This window comes from Siphateles boraxobius, unplaced genomic scaffold (assembly GCF_051911475.1).
Source record: "Siphateles boraxobius isolate OS27281-9 unplaced genomic scaffold, OSU_SipBor_1 12, whole genome shotgun sequence".
NCBI classification, from domain to species: domain Eukaryota; kingdom Metazoa; phylum Chordata; class Actinopteri; order Cypriniformes; family Leuciscidae; genus Siphateles; species Siphateles boraxobius.
Genome location: NW_027508722.1, coordinates 35,105,811 through 35,127,500, shown reverse-complemented (window position 1 = coordinate 35,127,500; position 21,690 = coordinate 35,105,811). Strand labels below are relative to the sequence as shown.

The 21,690-nt window shown below is 37.5% G+C and overlaps 4 protein-coding genes across 5 annotated transcripts in view; 1 reads left to right on the top strand and 3 right to left on the bottom strand.

The window, feature by feature from the left end:
• The window catches only part of LOC143726892 (tripartite motif-containing protein 16-like protein), a 25,441-nt gene extending 23,812 nt beyond the window's left edge, over window positions 1-1,629 (top strand). The window contains exon 5 of one of the 2 annotated variants that reach the window (XM_077219248.1): window positions 611-1,629. In XM_077219248.1, coding sequence (XP_077075363.1) covers window positions 611-1,027 — 417 coding nt within the window. In that variant the 3' untranslated portion in view covers window positions 1,028-1,629. The remainder of the gene's footprint in view (window positions 1-610) is intronic. The other variant, XM_077219247.1, reaches the window with a different exon arrangement.
• Window positions 1,630-3,291: 1,662 nt separating this feature from the next.
• LOC143726834 (C-reactive protein-like) lies at window positions 3,292-4,379 on the bottom strand. The gene is made up of 3 exons (XM_077219243.1): window positions 4,245-4,379; window positions 4,049-4,104; window positions 3,292-3,960 (listed from the first exon to the last, which is right to left on the bottom strand). Exons 2-3 carry the CDS (start codon window positions 4,098-4,100, stop codon window positions 3,344-3,346), a joined length of 669 nt encoding a protein of 222 aa, XP_077075358.1. The 5' UTR covers window positions 4,101-4,104; window positions 4,245-4,379; the 3' UTR covers window positions 3,292-3,343.
• Window positions 4,380-11,328: 6,949 nt separating this feature from the next.
• On the bottom strand, window positions 11,329-12,448 carry LOC143726850 (C-reactive protein-like). Its single transcript, XM_077219244.1, has 3 exons — window positions 12,333-12,448; window positions 12,134-12,189; window positions 11,329-12,045 (listed from the first exon to the last, which is right to left on the bottom strand). The coding sequence occupies exons 2-3, from the start codon at window positions 12,183-12,185 to the stop codon at window positions 11,429-11,431; spliced, it is 669 nt and encodes a 222-aa protein (XP_077075359.1). The 5' UTR covers window positions 12,186-12,189; window positions 12,333-12,448; the 3' UTR covers window positions 11,329-11,428.
• Window positions 12,449-14,370: 1,922 nt separating this feature from the next.
• Window positions 14,371-15,187, bottom strand: LOC143714299 (C-reactive protein-like). Its single transcript, XM_077205439.1, has 2 exons — window positions 15,076-15,187; window positions 14,371-14,987 (listed from the first exon to the last, which is right to left on the bottom strand). Exons 1-2 carry the CDS (start codon window positions 15,167-15,169, stop codon window positions 14,371-14,373), a joined length of 711 nt encoding a protein of 236 aa, XP_077061554.1. The 5' UTR covers window positions 15,170-15,187.
• Between the last annotated feature and the right edge of the window lie 6,503 nt (window positions 15,188-21,690).

Below are 21,690 nucleotides of genomic sequence, written 5' to 3'. Positions count from 1 at the left end.
TATATATGTAGTCATCAAAATGTTTTTTTCTAATTTTTCTATCTTCAAATGTCCAAAACATTTTTGTTGACAGTTGCTTCTAAAATCAATCAATTTTTTTAAATCTAATGATCTAATAATTAATATAGTGAGCAATAACCATAAATTTGTACTAATAACAAGAACATATGATACTATTACTACTAATATATATATATATATATATATATATATATATATATATATATATATATATATATATAGCAGAAAAACCTTCACAAAGGTTTATATATATATATATATATATATATAAACCTTTGTGAATGTTTTTCTGCTAAGTGAGATGACAATGTCAGCTCCAAAATGATTGCCACCTTTCATAAAACTATTTAATAATATTACATCAGTTATATAACATGATAAATAATCAAATGAAAAATACATATTGGGAAACAATATAGTTTGCAATCATTTTCAATATCATGAATGATACAACTCACACAAACACACTCCACATAATTCTGATATCTTTGTGTCTCTCATGCACTATTTCCAGATTAATAAAATGCATTCTTGCGTGCGTGTGTGTGTGTGTGTGTGTGTGTGTGTGTGTGTGTGTGTGTGTGTGCAGGTGCTGTGTAAGGAGTCTATCTGGGCGTCACGCTGTTATTGGGAGGTGCAGTACTCCGGCTGGGTGGTTATAGGGGCGACGTACGAGGGTGCCGGGAGGAGGGTAGGTGACGGGACCTGTGGCCTCGGGGAGAACGAGGAGTCGTGGGGTCTGGGTTGGGCCGGGTCCTGCTATGACGCCTGGCATAAAGGAATCAACCGCAGGGTGGAGGACACTCATCAGTGCTGCACTATAGGAGTCTATGTGGATCAGCCCGCAGGCCTGCTCTGCTTCTACGCCGTGGAGACAGACGAAGAGTCAAAGAAGAAAGAAGTGAAACTTATTCACAGGTTTAAGAATCCCATAAAGGAGAAAACTCTGCCAGGCTTCTGGTTGGGAATACAGTCCTCTTGTTTAATTCTCAAGAAAGAGGAATGAGCTGAACGCAAAATCAGGAGTCAGGTTGAGATTTAAAATGTATATAATAAATACAATTTTCTATATGTAATAGTTTTACAATTCAGACTGCTCTTTGGTTGCTGGAAATTATATATGATATTGAGCTTTAACTTTTGCTTTAGAAACAAACATACAATTGTTTAATAAACTTAGCATTTTACAGTATATTACGATTATTGTTGGCTCTCTGATGAATTGCTTTTGTTCTTCTTTTGTAAGTTGCTTTAGCATTTTCTAAATGCATAGCATGTAATGAAAATGTAAATTGGAAAGCAATATGGTGGCTTCTCTAGATTTCATATCATCCCATTTTTATTTTACATGATTATATACACTTTTTTTTCATGATGGTCTTTTTAAATCCTGCATTTTTTCAGAGTCACGAATTTGATTTTAAAAATGCATCATTTAGACCATGCTTTTTTTTTCTTTTCTTTTTTTTTACCTATCGGTAAGCTCCTCCCCTCCAACCCAGATGAGCCAATGGCAGTTGAGTATCAGGTACATGGGGACCGGAAGTCGGACATCTTAGGTTTCCATGCTAACAAAGCTAAATAGCTAGCTAACTGTTCTCACTTTGTGTACAGACAAGTCTACAATTCACATCTCCAGTGATCTCAGATACTGAGACCACTGGAAATGTGAATTGTAGACTTGTCTGTACTTATATATGTGTATGTATGTGTGTGTGACCATGACATTAATAGCTGAAACTCTTGTTATCTCAAGTTTATGAACGCAATGTTTCTGTACCGTTTTTTAAATCACCTCAGGATTAGTTACGGTTTTGAATGTTTTACCATTTCTGACCACTGGGTGGCAGTGTTGCATAATAATAATAATTTTGTTGCTTGTATATTGATTTGTTTATTTATTCTAGAATTGAATTTGATCATTCTTTATTTGAGAGATGGGTAGCTTTTTGGAAATAATGTTTGTGTTATAATACTCGAGACATTTGCTAATATATATTTTTATTCCTTTCCCTTTGTAGACCACACACACACACACACACACACACACACACACACACACACACACACACACACACACACACACACATATAATTTATTCCTGTGATCAAAACTGAATTTTCAGCATCATTACTCCAGTCTTCAGTGTCTCATGATCCTTCAGAAATCATTCTATTGTGATGATTTATCATCAGCGTTGAAAACAGTTGTTCTGCTTGATTTTTTCATAACCTGTGATACTTTTCAGATTTTTGATGAATAAAAGGTAAAAAAAAAAGAAAAAAAAAAGATAAAAAGCAGTGTTTATTTAAAACAAATGTTTAACAATATACACTACCATTCACAAGTTTGGGGTCAGTCTTTTATTCAGGAAGGATGTTAAAGAAAAGCTTTTTTTTTTTTTTTTTACTTTTTATTCACCAATTAATCCTGAAAAAAGGTTCCAAAAAATAATCCAAAATTGATAACAGAGTATCAAATCAGCATATTAAAATGATTTGTGACTGACCCTGGACCACAAAACCAGTCATATGGGTCAATTTTTTTTTAATTGAGATGTTTATCATGAAAGCTGAATAAATTAGCTTTCCATTAATGTTTGGTTTGTTAGTATATGACAATATTTGGCGGAGATACAACTATTTAAAATCTGAGGGTGCAAAAATATCAATACATTGAGAAAATCACCTTTAAAGTTGTCCATTTATGTTTGCGATTGTGCTGCATTCGCTCAAAAAAAAAAAATGTTTTATACATTTACCGTAGGAAATTTACTAAATATCTTCATGGAACATGATCCTAATGAACTTAATATCCTAATGATTTTTGGCATAAGAGAAAAACCAATAATTTCAACCCATACAATGTCTTGTTGGCTATTGCCACAAATATACCCGTGCGACGTGTGTCTGGTTATGTGATCCAGGGTCACATTTCAGAAAGATCGTGTGACACTGAAGAAATGCTGAGAATTCAGCCTTTATCACAAGAAATAAATTATAAAGTATAAAGATAGAAAACCTTTATTCTAAATTTTAATATTTCACCATTACTGTTTTTGAATAAATGCAGCCTTGATGAGCATAAGAAACATCTTTCAAAAACAGTTCAGCATCTAAACTTTTGACTGTAATATGCACATTTAAAACAGACCACTAAGAACAGTAAAACCCCCTGTTCAACATTCAACTCTTTCTTCCAGATTACACACAGACACTGCAGTTGTAATGCGGAGAACATTTATTGGTTAACCCTTACAGCTTTGGAACTCATAGGAACAGATCATAAAGATTGACAACTGTGTGGAGGAATCCGATCAGAATCAGTTATTTTCAACCACTAGCACATTTCCTCTGGTCTCATATTTGATGGTGTTCCAGTCAATCACGTTTCCCTTCGGCACATACGGTTCCTGATTAGCATAAACTGCCTTAATCTGACTGCCAGAGAGATCATAATCCCACATGTGCACATCTGTAATTTCACCTACAAAGCTCTGCTCTGTTTCAAAGGAGCCCACATCTGAATCAGGGTCCTGGCCGAGCAGAACGGTGCCGCCAGGACGAACTGAGTGACCTTTCCTGTAGAGCTGGAACACACTGCGCCGTCCATCCACCCAAAAAGCAGCAAGACCGGGCGCAGAGTCCCAGGTGATGCACAGGTGAGTCTGGAACGTGGAGAGAGGAGGCAGGTTGAAAAGCACTCCATCGCCGCTGAGGTAGAAGGAAAAGCGGCCATCTTTCTCCCTCCACACGTTGAGCTCATCATATCCAGGTGTTCGGTAGGCGAACAGAATGATCTCCCTCTCGCCCTGGAGCTCCATCGCCACACGCATACAGAGAGTAAACGCTGAGAGACTCAGTGGCTTTTCAGGAGTGAGTTTAACAAAGCTGGAGTTAGTCTTAGTTGGAAACAGAAGCACTTTACCACCAAGACCCACTGCAAGACAAAACACAAAATAAACTTTTACTAGACACACAAAATCCGGCTCATGCCAATCCATGAAACTTAATGTAAAATGCGGTACCTTCAGCAGCCGCTGCTGTCAGAGAAAGCAGACAGAATAATAAAAGCAACATCTTGCTGCAGGTCCAAAGGGGAAAAAAGTGCAAAAGAAAATCCATTACTCCTTTAAACAGACAAATTCTTCATTGTTACTGACATTAAATGACAACTAAGTGTTGAATCACATAAAAGAGACAAAAGGTTCAAGCTACAAATACAACGTTCAACAGAAGTTATCAGAGAGAAGATCCAGTTCAAATGACACATCAAAGATTATATCATCATGCTAATCATGATCTGGCTAATTAGATTCTTCGAGGACACCTGTTGTTTATGATTATTAGCTTCGCTGGATTGAGTTAACTGATATAATTGACCTATCGGTAAGCTCCTCCCCTCGACGAAAGGAACGTCAGTCACATCCCCAGAGCGGAGGGCAAGGCTCTAGTTGGTAGGTTGGCAAACACTGGGCAGTGACTGGAGCGTTGATGGAAGGAAGTGACGGTAGTTCCGGAAGTGATCCGGAGATGGAAGAAGATACTGGCGGTGGGATTAAAGGTTGTAAACAAAATGAATGGAATTTAGTAGAAAATCGGAAAAGGAAGAAGAGTGTTAATCAAGTATCGGGTACGGATAGTGAGAGAGAAAACCATATGACGAGAAGGAGGAAAGAGGAATATAAGGTAATGATACAATTCATGACAGGGGATATAAGCTCTTTGAATCCTTTAAAACTGTCAAAGGCGTTGAAAGAAACGATTGGAGATATAGAGAATGCTAGGAGATTACAGGAAAGTAAACTGATGCTGGTCTGTAAAGATAGCAATCAACAAAAGAAAGCTCTAGGGCTAAAAACTTTGATGGGACAAAAAGTAAATTGTTCTGTAATGGGAGAGAAAAAATGGATGAGAGGAGTGATCACAGGAATTCCAACTAGTATGTCTGAAGAGGTAATCAAAAAAAGCATATCAGGCGCCTCAGTGATTGAAGTCAAACGACTAAAGTACATCAATAATAAGGAGAAAATGGATAGCTTGTCGGTGATGCTGAATTTTGACGAGGTTAAAATGCCAGAAAGAGTGTTTCTAGGATTTATGAGTTATTCAGTAAGACTATACACCCCTCCTCCATTGAGATGTTACAAGTGTCAAAAATATGGACATGTGGCATCGGTGTGTAAAGGGAGACAACGGTGTACAAGATGTAGTGGTAATCATGAGTATGGGAAATGTGAAGAAGGAGCGAAACTAAAGTGCTGTAACTGTGGAGAGGAGCATAGTGCGGCATATGGAGGTTGTCAGGTGAGGAAGAATGCTGTCAAGATACAACATGTTAAAATTACAGAAGGAATAAGTTACGCTGAGGCCATACAAAGAGTCAAAGGAACAGAACAAAGGAATGCACAACAGAGTGAAGATGAACAAAGGATACAGAGGCAGACCCAAGAGGAAATAAGTAGACCTACTAACTTTATCAATGTAGACAAACTGGCACTTATCACCTTTATGGCGGATGTAATAAATTGCTCAGCACAAACAAAAAGCCGAACAGAGAGAATAAGAATAATAATTAGAGCAGCAGAAAAGTACTTGCAGGCAGAGGGATTAACAGTTGAACAGGTAAATGAGAAATTAAAGATGCAAATAACAAACTCGCAGGCTGCATGTGGAGATGTATAATGGTACTGATAATATTGCAGTGGAACGCAAGAAGCTTAATATCAAATGGGCAAGAATTTAAAAAATATATTGATGAATATGAAGAAAAACCTCATATTATTTGCATACAAGAATCTTGGCTAAAACCTCATTTAAAATTTGTCGTTCCCCAATATACAGTATTACGTAATGATAGGAAAATAATAAATGGTGGTGGTGTAGTAACTCTAATTAAACAAGAAATCGAATTTCGGGAGATAGATGTGAATGGAGAAGTTGAATCGATAGTGGTGGAGGTATGTACAAAAAATCAGAAAATACGAATAATTAATTTTTATAATCCATGTGATAGGCTTAAAGAAGATTTAAGACAAAAAGCTTGTGGTGAGGGAAGTTTTAAATTAGTGTGGTGTGGTGACTTTAACGCACATAATACGATGTGGGGTAGTGAAGTTAATGATCATAATGGAAAAATAGTGGAAAATATTTTAGATGATAATGATCTAGTGTGTTTAAATGATGGAAGAGCAACTAGGATAGATGTTGCAAGAGGTCATCAGTCAGTAATAGACTTAACTATAGTGTCTCAAAGTCTGGCAAGACAATGCAAATGGGAAGTGCTTGATCAAAATACAATAGGTAGTGATCATTACCCCATCAGATGTGTAGTAGGTATAGAAGTGGAACAAAATATAAAACAGGAAATCCCCAGGTGGAAATTTAAAACAGCAGACTGGGAAAAGTTTAAGGAAGTAAGTGAGGCTAAAATGTTAGGAATGGTAATTGATAACCAAGAACCAGAGGAATTAAATAATACAATTATTGAGATCATTTGTAGTACAGCTGAGGAGGTAATTGGGAAAAGTTTAGGAGTAAGAAAAGGAAAAAATGTACCATGGTGGACAGAGGAATGCAGTGAAGTAATATCAGTTAGAAATAAAGCGTTTAAAAATGTCAAGAAAACATATTCATTTCAGGATGTAATAAAATATAAGAGATCTCAGGCAGCGGTTAGAAAAGTAATTAGATCTGCTAAAAGAAATTACTGGAGACAATATTGTGATGAAATTGGGGAGAGTGTAGATATAAGAGAATTATGGGGTATGATTAGGAAAATGGGAGGGAATACATTTAATAGGAATATACCTGTAATAATAGATGAGGATAAATGTATAACTATTGAAAGTGACAAAGCAGAGGTATTAGCAAAAGCATTTGTAAAGATTCACAGTAATTGTAATATATCAGAGGAAATGAGAAGGATAAGAGAGCAAACGATAAGAGAAAATCCTAATATCATGGTCCAAAGAAGGCCCTCTGAAAGTACTATGGAGGAAGTTTTTACATTGTATGAACTAAAACAGGTACTTATAGGTTTAAGAAATTCATCTCCAGGAAAGGATGAAATATGTAATGAGATGATAAAGAAATTATCAGATGTATCATTGAATTTAATATTAAATTTGTTCAATAAAATATGGGAGACAGGAAAACTCCCTTCTTCCTGGAAACATGGAGTAGTTGTTCCAATAGCTAAGCCTGGGAAAGATCATTCCAGAGCAGTTAACTACAGACCAATTGCACTAACATCAAACTTGTGTAAAATCATGGAAAGAATGGTAATAGCTAGATTAAATTACATAATAGAAAATAAAAATCTTTTATGCCCACATCAAAGTGGATTTAGAAAGGGTCGTAATACAATGGATGCTATCATAGGTCTAGAATCAGAAATTAGAAAAGCCTTTGTAAATAAAGAAGTATTGGTTGGAGTGTTTTTTGATGTGGAAAAAGCATACGACATGTTGTGGAAGGAGGGATTATTAATTAAGTTGGATAAAATAGGTATTAAAGGAAGGTTATATAATTGGATAATGGATTTTCTTTTCAAGCGTACAATACAGGTCAAGATCGGTTCAAGTTATTCAAAAATATATACAATAGATAACGGTACTCCTCAAGGTAGTGTTTGTAGCCCCATTTTGTTTAATATAATGATAAATGATATATTTTCTCAGGTAAGACAAGGAATAGGTAAATCCCTCTATGCAGACGATGGAGCCATGTGGAAAAGAGGACGGAATGTTAAATTTGTTGAGAAAAGCATGCAGAGAGCAGTAGAGGAAGTGGAAGATTGGGTAAACAAATGGGGTTTCAAATTGTCAGTAGGAAAAACGCAAGTTGTTTGTTTCTCAAAAAAGAAGAGTAGCCCACAAATAAAATTAAAACTATATGATCAAACTTTGGAGCAAGTATCGGAAATTCGATATTTGGGGTTGTGGATGGATTCAAAATTGAAATTTAACAGTCACATAAAGAAAATAATTGATAAATGTAAAAAAGGAATAAATGTTTTAAGGTGTCTGGCAGGGGTAGATTGGGGTGCAAGTCGGCAATCATTAAAAAGAATATATTGGGCAATAATCAGACCAGTAATAGATTACGGTTGCATAGTATATAGCTCAGCATCAGCATCCAGGTTAAAGACAATAAATATTATCCAGTCGCAAGCTTTACGAATAAGTTGTGGGGCATTCAGAACATCCCCTATTCCAGCAATGCAGGTAGAAATGGCAGAAATGCCTCTGGATGTTAGGAGGTTACAATTAAAAATGTCATATTGGAGTAATATAAAGGGACACAAAGAGAATCATCCAGTGAAAAAGGTCCTAGAAAAGTGCTGGGAGTATGGAAAAGGAGAAATAAAAAGTTTTGGATGGAATGTAGAAAAAGAAGCCCAGAACATAGAAATAAGTAATATAAATATTAGTCCCACAGTGGTAATACCTTCTATACCACCATGGCTTTTCCCTAAACCATATGTAGATTTAACATTGAAAGAAAAGATGCAAATAAAGGAAATATACATAACAAAGAATATAGTGGTGAAACAGCATCTAAATCAGGAATATTTCAATAGTATCCAGATATTTACGGATGGCTCTAAGAACCCAGACAATGGACATACAGCAGCAGCAGTTTACATTCCTCATTTTAAATATAGTATTGAAAAGAGAATTACAGATTATGTTTCGGTATATACAACAGAAATGATTGGGATTTTAATGGCACTTCAATGGGTGGAAGAAGTTCGACCAATGGATGTAGTGATTTGTTCAGACTCCTATTCAGTTTTAATGAGTATAGATAGTGGAAAGTCAGCCTCTAGGCAGGATATTTTGTATGAAGTGTTACAAAACTTGTACAGAATATACAGAATAGGAGTAAGTATTTCATTTCTTTGGGTTCCAGCACATGTGGGAGTAGAGGGTAATGAGGAGGTGGATCAGCTGGCAAAGAGATCTTTAAAACGCAATGTAATAGACATTAATGTATCTCTGAGTAAAACTGAAGTTAAAGTATTAATAAAATCTGCTCTAAATAAGATCTGGCAAGAGAAATGGGATAAGGAGACAAAAGGTAGACATTTGTATAAAATTCAAAACAAAGTTGGGGTTGAGAGAAAGAAATACGGAAGCAGAAAGGAAGATTCTATTATATCTAGGCTTCGAATAGGGCATTCAGGACTTAATTACTCATTATTTATTATTGGGAAAAGAGAATCGGGGAATTGTGATAAATGTGGATTGTCAGAAACAGTTGAACATGTGTTGATTCAGTGTTCAGGATACAATAGAGAAAGAATCAATTTAATAGAAACATTAGAATACTTAGGTATTAATACGTTGACATTAGATAGCATATATAGCATATACGCACAGAAAGAGAAAAGGGTGTATAGTGCTTTAATAAGATATCTAAGGGAAACAGGATTGGTTGACAGGATATAGTTAATTAGAATTTTTTTTTTTCTTTTTTTTTTTTTTTTTTGGAAAAGTTGATTAACGCTATTGACGCTTCACACTCCTGTCCAGTTGGTGGCGGTAAATGCACCTTTTTAGCTGGTTTGCCAACCGCCATAAAACTCTTAAAGAAGAAGAAGAAGAAGAAGCTCCTCCCCTCCAACCCAGATGAGCCAATGGCAGTTGAGTATCAGGTACACGGGGACCAGAAGTCGGACATCTTTAGGTTTCCATGCTAACAAAGCTAAATTGCTAACTGTTCTCACTTTGTGTACAGACAAGTCTACAATTCACATCTCCAGTGATCTCAGATACTGAGACCACTGGAAATGTGAATTGTAGACTTGTCTGTACTTATATATATGTGTGTGTGTATGTGTGTGTGTGTGTGTGTGTGTGTGACCATGACATTAATAGCTGAAACTCTTGTTATCTCACGTTTATGAACGCAATGTTTCTGTACCGTTTTTTTAAATCACCTCAGGATTAGTTACGGTTTTGAATGTTTTACCATTTCTGACCACTGGGTGGCAGTGTTGCATAATAATAATTTTGTTGCTTGTATATTGATTTGTTTATTTATTCTAGAATTGAACTTGATCATTCTTTATTTGAGAGATGGGTAGCTTTTTGGAAATAATGTTTGTGTTATAATACTCGAGACATTTGCTAATATATATTTTTATTCCTTTCCCTTTGTAGACCACACACACACACACACACATATAATTTATTCCTGTGATCAAAACTGAATTTTCAGCATCATTACTCCAGTCTTCAGTGTCTCATGATCCTTCAGAAATCATTCTATTGTGATGATTTATCATCAGCGTTGAAAACAGTTGTTCTGCTTGATTTTTTCATAACCTGTGATACTTTTCAGATTTTTGATGAATCAAAGGTAAAAAAAAAAGATAAAAAGCAGTGTTTATTTAAAAGAAATGTTTAACAATATACACTACCATTCACAAGTTTGGGGTCAGTCTTTTATTCAGCAAGGATGTTAAAGAAAAGCTTTTTTTTAAAAAAAATTTAAAACTTTGTATTCACCAATTAATCCTGAAAAAAGGTTCCAAAAAATAATCCAAAATTGATAACGGAGTATCAAATCAGCATATTAAAATGATTTGTGACTGACCCTGGACCACAAAACCAGTCATATGGGTCAATTTTTTTTTAATTGAGATGTTTATCATGAAAGCTGAATAAATTAGCTTTCCATTGATGTTTGGTTTGTTAGTATATGACAATATTTGGCGGAGATACAACTATTTTAAAATCTGAGGGTGCAAAAATATCAATACATTGAGAAAATCACCTTTAAAGTTGTCCATTTCTGTTTGCGATTGTGCTGCATTCGCTCAAAAAAATGTTTTATACATTTACCGTAGGAAATTTACTAAATATCTTCATGGAACATGATCCTAATGAACTTAATATCCTAATGATTTTTGGCATAAGAGAAAAACCAATAATTTCAACCCATACAATGTCTTGTTGGCTATTGCCACAAATATACCCGTGCAACGCGTGTCTGGTGATCCAGGGTCACATTTCAGAAAGATCGTGTGACACTGAAGAAATGCTGAGAATTCAGCCTTTATCACAATAAATAATTATAAAGTATAAAGATAGAAAACCTTTATTCTAAATTTTAATATTTCACCATTACTGTTTTTGAATAAATGCAGCCTTGATGAGCATAAGAAACATCTTTCAAAAACAGTTCAGCATCTAAACTTTTGACTACAATATGCAAATTTAAACAAGACCACTAAGAACAGTAAAACCCCCTGTTCAACATTCAACTCTTTCTTCCAGATTACGCACAGACACTGCAGTTGTAATGCGGAGAACATTTATTGGTTAACCCTTACAGCTTTGGAACTCATTAGAACAGATCATAAAGATTGACAACTGTGTGGAGGAATCCGATCAGAATCAGTTATTCTCAACCACTAGCACATTTCCTCTGGTCTCATATTTGATGGTGTTCCAGTCAATCACGTTTCCCTTCGGCACATACGGTTCCTGATTAGCATAAACTGCCTTAATCTGACTGCCAGAGAGATCATAATCCCACATGTGCACATCTGTAATTTCACCTACAAAGCTCTGCTCTGTTTCAAAGGAGCCCACATCTGAATCAGGGTCCTGGCCGAGCAGAACGGTGCCGCCAGGACGAACTGAGTGACCTTTCCTGTAGAGCTGGAACACACTGCGCCGTCCATCCACCCAAAAAGCAGCAAGACCGGGCGCAGAGTCCCAGGTGATGCACAGGTGAGTCTGGAACGTGGAGAGAGGAGGCAGGTTGAAAAATGCTCCATTGCCGCTGAGGTAGAAGGACAATCGGCCATCTTTCTCCCTCCACACGTTGAGCTCATCATATCCAGGTGTTCGGTAGGCGAACAGAATGATCTCCCTCTCGCCCTGGAGCTCCATCGCCACACGCATACAGAGAGTAAACGCTGAGAGACTCAGTGGCTTTTCAGGAGTGAGTTTAACAAAGCTGGAGTTAGTCTTAGTTGGAAACAGAAGCACTTTACCACCAAGACCCACTGCAAGACAAAACACAAAATAAACTTTTACTAGACACACAAAATCCGGCTCATGCCAATCCATGAAACTTAATGTAAAATGCGGTACCTTCAGCAGCCGCTGCTGTCAGAGAAAGCAGACAGAATAATAAAAGCAACATCTTGCTGCAGGTCCAAAGGGGAAAAAAGTGCAAAAGAAAATCCATTACTCCTTTAAACAGACAAATTCTTCATTGTTACTGACATTAAATGACAACTAAGTGTTGAATCACATAAAAGAAAGAAAGGTTCAAGCTACAAATACTTACAACGTTTAACAGAAGTTATCAGAGAGAAGATCCAGTTCAAGTGACACATCAAAGATTATATCATCATGCTAATCATGATCTGGCTAATTAGATTCTTCGAGGACACCTGTTGTTTATGATTATTAGCGTCGCTGGATTGAGTTAAATGATAATTGACCTATCGGTAAGCTCCTCCCCTCCAACCCAGATGAGCCAATGGCAGTTGAGTATCAGGTACACGGGGACCGGAAGTCGGACATCTTTAGGTTTCCATGCTAACAAAGCTAAATTGCTAACTGTTCTCACTTTGTGTACAGACAAGTCTACAATTCACATCTCCAGTGATCTCATACTGAGACCACTGGAAATGTGAATTGTAGACTTGTCTGTACTTACATATATGTGTGTGTGTGTATGTGTATGTGTGTGTGTGTGACCATGACATTAATAGCTGAAACTCTTGTTATCTCAAGTTTATGAACGCAATGTTTCTGTACCGTTTTTTAAATCACCTCAGGATTAGTTACGGTTTTAAATGTTTTACCATTTCTGACCACTGGGTGGCAGTGTTGCATAATAATAATTTAGTTGCTTGTATATTGATTTGTTTATTTATTCTAGAATTGAACTTGATCATTCTTTATTTGAGAGATGGGTAGCTTTTTGGAAATAATGTTTGTGTTATAATAATCGAGACATTTGCTAATATATATTTTTATTCCTTTCCCTTTGTAGACCACACACACACACACACACACACACACACACACACACACACACACACACACACACACACACACACACACACACACACACACACACACACACACACACACACACACACACACACACACACACACACACACACACACACACACACTTTTCAGCATCATTACTCCAGTCTTCAGTGTCTCATGATCCTTCAGAAATCATTCTGTTGTGATGATTTATCATCAGCGTTGAAAACAGTTGTTCTGCTTGATTTTTTCATAACCTGTGATACTTTTCAGATTTTTGATGAATAAAAGGTAAAAAAAAAAGAAAAAAAAGATAAAAAGCAGTGTTTATTTAAAACAAATGTTTAACAATATACACTACCATTCACAAGTTTGGGGTCAGTCTTTTATTCAGCAAGGATGTTAAAGAAAAGCTTTTTTTATTTTTATTTTTAATTCACCAATTAATCCTGAAAAAAAAGGTTCCAAAAAATAATCCAAAATTGATAACAGAGTATCAAATCAGCATATTAAAATGATTTGTGACTGACCCTGGACCACAAAACCAGTCATATGGGTCAATTTTTTTTTAATTGAGATGTTTATCATGGAAGCTAAATAAATAAGCTTTCCATTGATGTTTGGTTTGTTAGTATATGACAATATTTGGCGGAGATACAACTATTTTAAAATCTGAGGGTGCAAATATATCAATACATTGAGAAAATCACGTTTAAAGTTGTCCATTTCTGTTTGCGATTGTGCTGCATTCGCTTAAAAAATAAATGTTTTATACATTTACCGTAGGAAATTTACTAAATATCTTCATGGAACATGATCCTAATGAACTTAATATCGTAATGATTTTTGGCATAAGAGAAAAACCAATAATTTCAACCCATACAATGTCTTGTTGGCTATTGCCACAAATATACCCGTGCGACGTGTGTCTGGTTATGTGATCCAGGGTCACATTTCAGAAAGATCGTTTGACACTGAAGAAATGCTGAGAATTCAGCCTTTATCACAGGAAATAAATTATAAAGTATAAAGATAGAAATATTTCACCGTTACGGTTTATGAATAAATGCAGCCTTGGTGAGCATAAGAAACATCTTTCAAAAACAGTTCAGCATCTAAACTCTTGACTACAATATGCAAATTTAAACTAGACCACTAAGAACAGTAAAACCCCCTGTTCAACATTCAACTCTTTCTTCCAGATTACGCACAGACACTGCAGTTGTAATGCGGAGAACATTTATTGGTTAACCCTTACAGCTTTGGAACTCATTAGAACAGATCATAAAGAATGACAACTGTGTGGAGGAATCCGATCAGAATCAGTTATTCTCAACCACTAGCACATTTCCTCTGGTCTCATATTTGATGGTGTTCCAGTCAATCACGTTTCCCTTCGGCACATACGGTTCCTGATTAGCATAAAGTGCCTTAATCTGACTGCCAGAGAGATCATAATCCCACATGTGCACATCTGTAATTTCACCTACAAAGCTCTGCTCTGGGTCAAAGGAGCCCACATCTGAATCAGGGTCCTGGCCGAGCAGAACGGTGCCGCCAGGACGAACTGAGTGACCTTTCCTGTAGAGCTGGAACACACTGCGCCGTCCATCCACCCAAAAAGCAGCAAGACCGGGCGCAGAGTCCCAGGTGATGCACAGGTGAGTCTGGAACAGGGAGAGAGGAGGCAGGTTGAAAAGCACTCCATCGCCGCTGAGGTAGAAGGAAAAGCGGCCATCTTTCTCTCTCCACACGTTGAGCTCATCATATCCAGGTGTTCGGTAGGCGAACAGAATGATCTCCCTCTCGCCCTGGAGCTCCATCGCCACACGCATGCAGAGAGTAAATGCTGAGAGACTCAGTGGCTTTTCAGGAGTGAGTTTAACAAAGCTGGAGTTAGTCTTAGTCGGAAACAGAAGCACTTTACCACCAAGACCCACTGCAAGACAAAACACAAAATAAACTTTTACTAGACACACAAAATCCGGCTCATGTCAATCCATGAAACTTAATGTAAAATGTGTTACCTTCAGCAGCCGCTGCTGTCAGAGAATGTAGACAGAAAAATAAAAGCAACATCTTGCTGCAGGTCTGGAGGAAAAAGTGCAAAAGAAAATCCATTACTCCTTTAAACAGACAAATTCTTCACTTCTTCATTGTTACTGACATTAAATTACAACTAAGTGTTCAATCACATAAAAGAGTGTTGTGGCAAAAATTAACAAACCATCATATCACTGCGTAAGAGACACTCTGAAACCAAACTGTCTTTTATAAAAGTATTTATTCTTGCAAGAAGGACTCAGTCATTACACAGAGGTTAAGCTGTGGCAGGAGTGAGACGAAAGTCAGGAAGAGTTGAGCAATCTTTATAATATTTTCTAAGGTTACAGGCTGTGTCTTTTCCTGGGGCAGGCTGCCAAATAAGGAATGCACTGGTTGCATGTGCTCTTTATTGTCACTGACTGACAGTAGAAACCTGAATTTAGCTGCCCCCTGACCTCTAGGACCCAAAAGCCTTGTTCAGCCGTTCCTAAGACGCTTCACTCTGCACGTTTACTCCAAGTAAGCAGAAAACGTCTCGGTTACGTATGTAACCCCCGTCCCCTGAGGAGGGGGGGGGGGGGGGGGGGGGGGGGACTTAGAGAATACACATATGACATGGCGGGATGCATATGGAGAACACTGGGTTGTCCAGCCGCAGGTGGAATATTTCAACCCCAGGGGTGACACATGGTCAGAGAGGCTTACAGTAGAAATACACATGTGGGGGTCGCTCAGAGGAGGGACCATGCACACGGGAGGCACCTAGCCAACAGGCAGGCAATAGACACTGGCACATCAGGAGTGCTGGAGGAACTCAGGGCTTTCGGGGAAGCTCACCTGAGGAGAATATCGCACGTATCCAGTCCGTGGAGTGGAATGGCAAGCAAGCGAAGACACCTGAGCGGGTCCAGTCCTAGCTGGGTACTGGGTTCTCAAGCGAGAACATGAGAGGACACAGGCTCCACTCGGAGATTGTAGAATCTGGCGAATGTGTTAGGTGTCGCCCAGCCTGCAGCTCTGCAGATGTCTGTTAGCGAGGCGCCATGCGCTAGAGCCCAAGAGGATGCCACACTCCGGGTGGCGCTGAAGCTGTGGGAGCTCGTAGGCTCCACAGTTCAGGGCTCCAGGAAAAATGTCTCGAAGCGACCTCAGATGCTTCTGACTCCATAAGAGGAGGTGGCGGGCGAGTTGTGACATACGGCGGGAGCGTAGACCACCCTGTGCAAGTCATCATTGTTTCTGTCAGGTCAGGTCGTGCTGTACAGACTTGGTCAATGTCAGTCAAACAACATTTTCCCCCTTTGTTCACAATAATTATGAGAAGGACTCTCTGGATAATTTGATATTGACTTAGCCAATATGTCACTTTGTTGTTGCCATCAAATCTATAACATTTTAGTTTATCTCAACCCATGATGGACGACGATCTACCACTTCACAAATCCAATTTACATAAATGCTTTTAATCCATAGATTAATTCATAATTACCAGTAGCAGACAGACTGGATAACTAATCCATTTAAAGCTCGTCCCATTTTCTGCATCATCTTTTCATCAGATTGACTCAAAACTATCAGCTTTCTTAAAACTTGTAATTTGCCTTAACCCATCTGTAATAAAACCCTCATTCCAGAGGTTAATGTAACAATATACACACTATTCAGACGGAGTATTAGTACCCCATACTAACACATACAAGACATAAAGTGCAGTCAACTACTCATTTTCAATGTTCGATTTTCATTATATCATCTCTAAAAATATATAAATTTTAAGTAAGACTTTAAACTTCACATTTTTCTGTAGTTTTTACCTAACTTTACATGGTCTCTTAACCAGTTTCAAATCATGTCTGTTCATTATTCATTTGATTTTAGAAAAGTCAGCTGGGTTATTTTGATTCATTATCATTATTTTGTTTAAGCTTGCTTTAGCAGGCCGATAACAGAAAGACAAACAGTACCATCCCTTCCTCCACTCAAACAGTCTCTCTCACTATAAACAAATAATATTTTCAACAGCCTCCTAAGACTGTAATTTAGACAGAATGTAATATTAAATTCATCACAATAACCTTTTACCTGTCACTTTATCCAGACTTTTCTCAAATCTACAAAAGCTGTCTTCATCTTTAGCCACCACCATGTCTAAAGACCTTCAGGAGTTAAAACTATGTTATAGACATTTCTATACTTTTTCTTTCCTATAAGGCAACCAACATCACAACAAAGTTTTGTAATGGCAATCCCCTCATGGTCTCAGCTGGCTTTTGAAAGCCCATTCCCATAAGCTCTTTATCTTTAATTTTCTTCTCTTCAGGGTGTTGTCCCCTGACATAGTTGCAGACAGGGGCGTAGCCATCTTTTCAAAAGTGAGGGGGACAGAATGTCAAGTGTAATACCATTTTTTTTTCAGACTTTTGTTGACAGGTTAATTGGCTTAATATGCTATTTATTTTTAAAGCAAAAAAACAGAAAGAAAAAAATGCAGATGTTCAGTACTTTATATTTTCCTGGCTTAAAACGAGGCGGAGGTGGTAAAATCCTGATCATGTATTTTAATTAGATAATAACATTTTAATTTTTCGTAGACCATCATTTAGCCTACTGTGTTTCACACAGTATTTTTGTAGGTGGATCTCGGTACTTCTAGGGGGGTCCCCCCCGGAAGAAAATTTTGTACATTTTAAAGATAAATTCATTAATCTGGTGCACTTAGAGTCCCCCGAATCCGCTGTTAAAAATAAATAATCCACCCGTCAACCGCCCAAACATATGATATTCTCTGATTTAGATATCTGATCATTACAATTATTCAAATTATAAGTGTTACTGAGAAGCATGATAATATGGTTAAATATCAAACTGAAGTAGGCTGATTTAAAAATAACATTTACTTAAAATAAAAGTTCTTCTTTTGGCAAAATAACATTTCCTTAATAGCCTAAAGTTTGTCTTACTAAACTAAAACTTTCCAATTGAAAACCTTCAAACGTCAAGCTTTTAAAAATACTTTCTAGTTAGGCTTTTTCAAGAGAACTTAAAGTTTGTCTACAAACTTTTTTATCTAATTGTAAAGTGTTACCGAATTATGGTAAACATCATAGTCTACACATGTTATTGCCTGATTCAAGCAGATCGTGGCTGTTAATGCATGAACATACAAATTCAGCATTAACAATCACCATGTTTATTCTAATTTGAAGGGCTTTGATAACAAATCTGTGAAAATAAAAGACATTACGAATAAAAAAAGATTGAAAATAGTGCACGTTTGTGCGGGTATAGTGAATATTTTCAATTTACAACAAAACTTGTTAATTATTCAATAAGAGAAATAGGCAGAGGTATTCATCATTGTGCAACACAATTCGGATACCACATGACAACTTACAGTGCTTGACTTTTTCGTGAAAAAGGAGTGAAGAGTTTTTTTGCCGTTTTGAACTCTGATGAAACTGATGGATTCGGCGCGGGTGCGAGCATGGGCGTGTCGTAAGCTAATGCACGAGTGACTAATTACCATGGAAGCGTGAAAGTCACGTATGTAGATAGACTATCCTTGACTCTTTGGATTTTAAATCTCGATGTAGGGCAGGCTATTCACACCCGCGGAAACCTCAGCTTGTCATAGACACATTTGCCCTAAGAAAAAGTGCGGAGGACGAATTTACATTTTATTAAAAGTGGGGGGGGACACGTCCCCCCCGTCCCCCGCGTAATCTACGCCCATGGTTGCAGACACTTGTCATAATGAAAAACAAGCCATACAATGAATGCGGTTTCTGATGAGTGGTATAGAGGAACTCACGTTTCTGGGTCAGACTGCCGTAACTTCTCACAGCTCATCTCCCCTTCATGGTGTAATGAATCTGCTGGCCTCACAGAATCTGCTCCACTCTCATCCCCATGTCACATAAACACCTCCTTCAGGAGATGCCCAGTGTCGGCGGTGACCCCCTTCCTTAGGTTGTCCTCTGTCTGGCCAAAGAAGATCTTACCCGTCATTGAGTAATCACCTCGTGCTCACTGGTAACCGCTCTCCCCATAACAGAATCTTTGACCGTTTTCTTGAACATAATCAGTTGTTTTCTGGAGCTTAGGAAAGGCACATTCAAGAGTCACCAGAGCCATTTGGACTGCCTAATAGTGTTCACACAGGGAGACAGGTTAATAACAGCAGTATTTAATCACTTAAACCCATTAACCATCTTAAAAGCAGCAATCTAGCTACTTAGAATATACTCACTGAATTTAGATCACAACCATACATTCAGTGTATTGTTACTGTACATCTGTAGCTGGAGCCATCGACCCTGTTTCATGGTGGAGACTAAAATAAGACAAAGAAGTTACTGGTCCTACAATAAACAAAATGTCACTTCTATCGTTTAAGGTCTGTATTATTATTTTAAAGATTTCTTTAAAGTCATTCAGTTTTACTTTAAAAAACATTTACAAATACAAATTGCCCTCTAAATGGCAATGATTTCTTTTAACATCTATGTGTCTATGATTTTTAACCGAAACACTGTGCTTTTACTATAAATAGCTTATTATCAATTATGACTCAGAAAGAGGTGTCAATTCCAGGTTCAGAAAGTAAAATTCCTCCTCAGTATTTTGTTCCAATCACCTGGATTTGCTAATTAGCACAGTTTTTCAGCCAGGAGATAGAAATAATTAGTGAAATCAGCTGGCTGAGTTAATGGGTGGAATAAACATATGGCAGGACTTTTACTTTCTGACCCCTGGAATTGACACCTCTGGACTCAGATAGCAGCTTTTAGCTGACATTGAATGAGAGCGAGACTCTGAGGCAATCAGGACTGGTACACTGCACTCTCATAAACTTCTAACATCAAACTTTATCTACTATCATTTTAACTCTAGCCCAGCTTAATACATTTGTCAAAACTTACATGCGTTTTCAAATAAAACATAATTTTATAGTTGTCTTTTGCACATACATCAGGGAATTTAGACATTACAAATTTCCACTCAGATTGAGTCTCTGTCGCACTGGCAGTTTCAGCCACAGCACAAACCAGATTCAGATAATCAAACTGTTTCAGCCAAATCACAAGCTTATCTTTTAAAATCAGAACATCTGATTCTAGTTCTTTCATGGTCAAAACACTAACAAAACACACTGTTTGTTTAATCTCAGATGCCTTTTTACACATTTTATATTTAGCAACCGTTAATCCAGTACTACTGCTTCTGCTTATTTGATCTTAAATAAAAATAATTACTCTAGTTCTCATTAACGTTTCACATTTCATCTCAATTTTAGTTGTCAAGTTTTTTAATTACCATAGCGTAATACCTGACTTCAAAGTTTTTTCTAGGAGTTTATCAGTCTCCAATTAGGATTCACACTAACTTTGACGAAAAGTCACTCTCTACTTGTGATACATCTTTTGCAGTTATTATAAATCATCCGTGCGATTAGTCTCTCTATATAAGCTAAACCCTTTTTAAAATGTTTAATAAAAACACAATCATCCTTTTAGTTACTTTTATATGTAAAAGTATAAAAGTATGTTTCTCACTGCCCTGTGCAACTGACTTCCACACTACTTTTAATCGGGTAGCGCTCAATGTTCCCTCACCTGGGAAAATCATGATATTTGATTAACCTTTTCAATACCCTGCATGCATTTTCTCCCCGTAATTCTTTCAGCATTTGACAGAAAACCGGTGTATCATATTTGGCAAGCTTGCTTTGAGATTTCCCCATACTGGCTGTTTTCTGTTCTCCGTGGATTTTCGTTCGACGCTCGTCTAATAATCTGTCAGACATCTCCGACAGATCCGATTTCTAACCTAAAATCGGCCAGGGGTCGTTAAATCAGTATTTCCGTTAGCCTTAATTAACTTTTGGTGTGGCAAAATCTCTTGACCTGTTTGTAGGTCTCAATTTCCCACTTTTGCGAGAGCTCAATCCTCAGTCAAAACTTCTTGATTCAGCCTCAGTTTAGAAAATCTCTTGACCTGTTTAAGGGTCTCAATTTCTTGGTCGAGAACCTCTTGCCTCAGGTTATGCCTTAAATCTCTTGATCTCGCACCATAGAAAACAGTCTCAGCCCGTATAGTTCGTTTTACCCCTTTTTCCTCTTTTTTTTTATATATACTCTTTTCTTTTTCATTCAATTCCAGTGGAGTCCCTCCCGGCCCTGATAGCGGTCGGCCCCTCTCTCTGAAGCTTACGAGGTAGAGCTGGAACTGCTCAGTGCAGGTGGCCAAACATCGTCCGCTCTCAGGTCCAGAAGGCACTTCCAAGGAATCCCACTTCTGACACCTAATTGTTGTGGCAAAAATCAACAAACCATCATATCACCGCGTAAGAGACACTCTGAAAACCCTTCTGTCTTTAAAAAGTATTTATTCTTGCAAGAAGGTCATTACACAGAGGTTAAGCTGTGGCAGGAGTGAGACGAAAGTCAGGAAGAGTTGAGCAATCTTTATAATATTTTCCAAGGTTACAGGCTGTGTCTTTTCCTGGGGCAGACTGCCAAATAAGGAATGCACTGGTTGCATGTGCTCTTTATTGTCACTGACTGACAGTAGAAACCTGAATTTAGCTGCCCCCT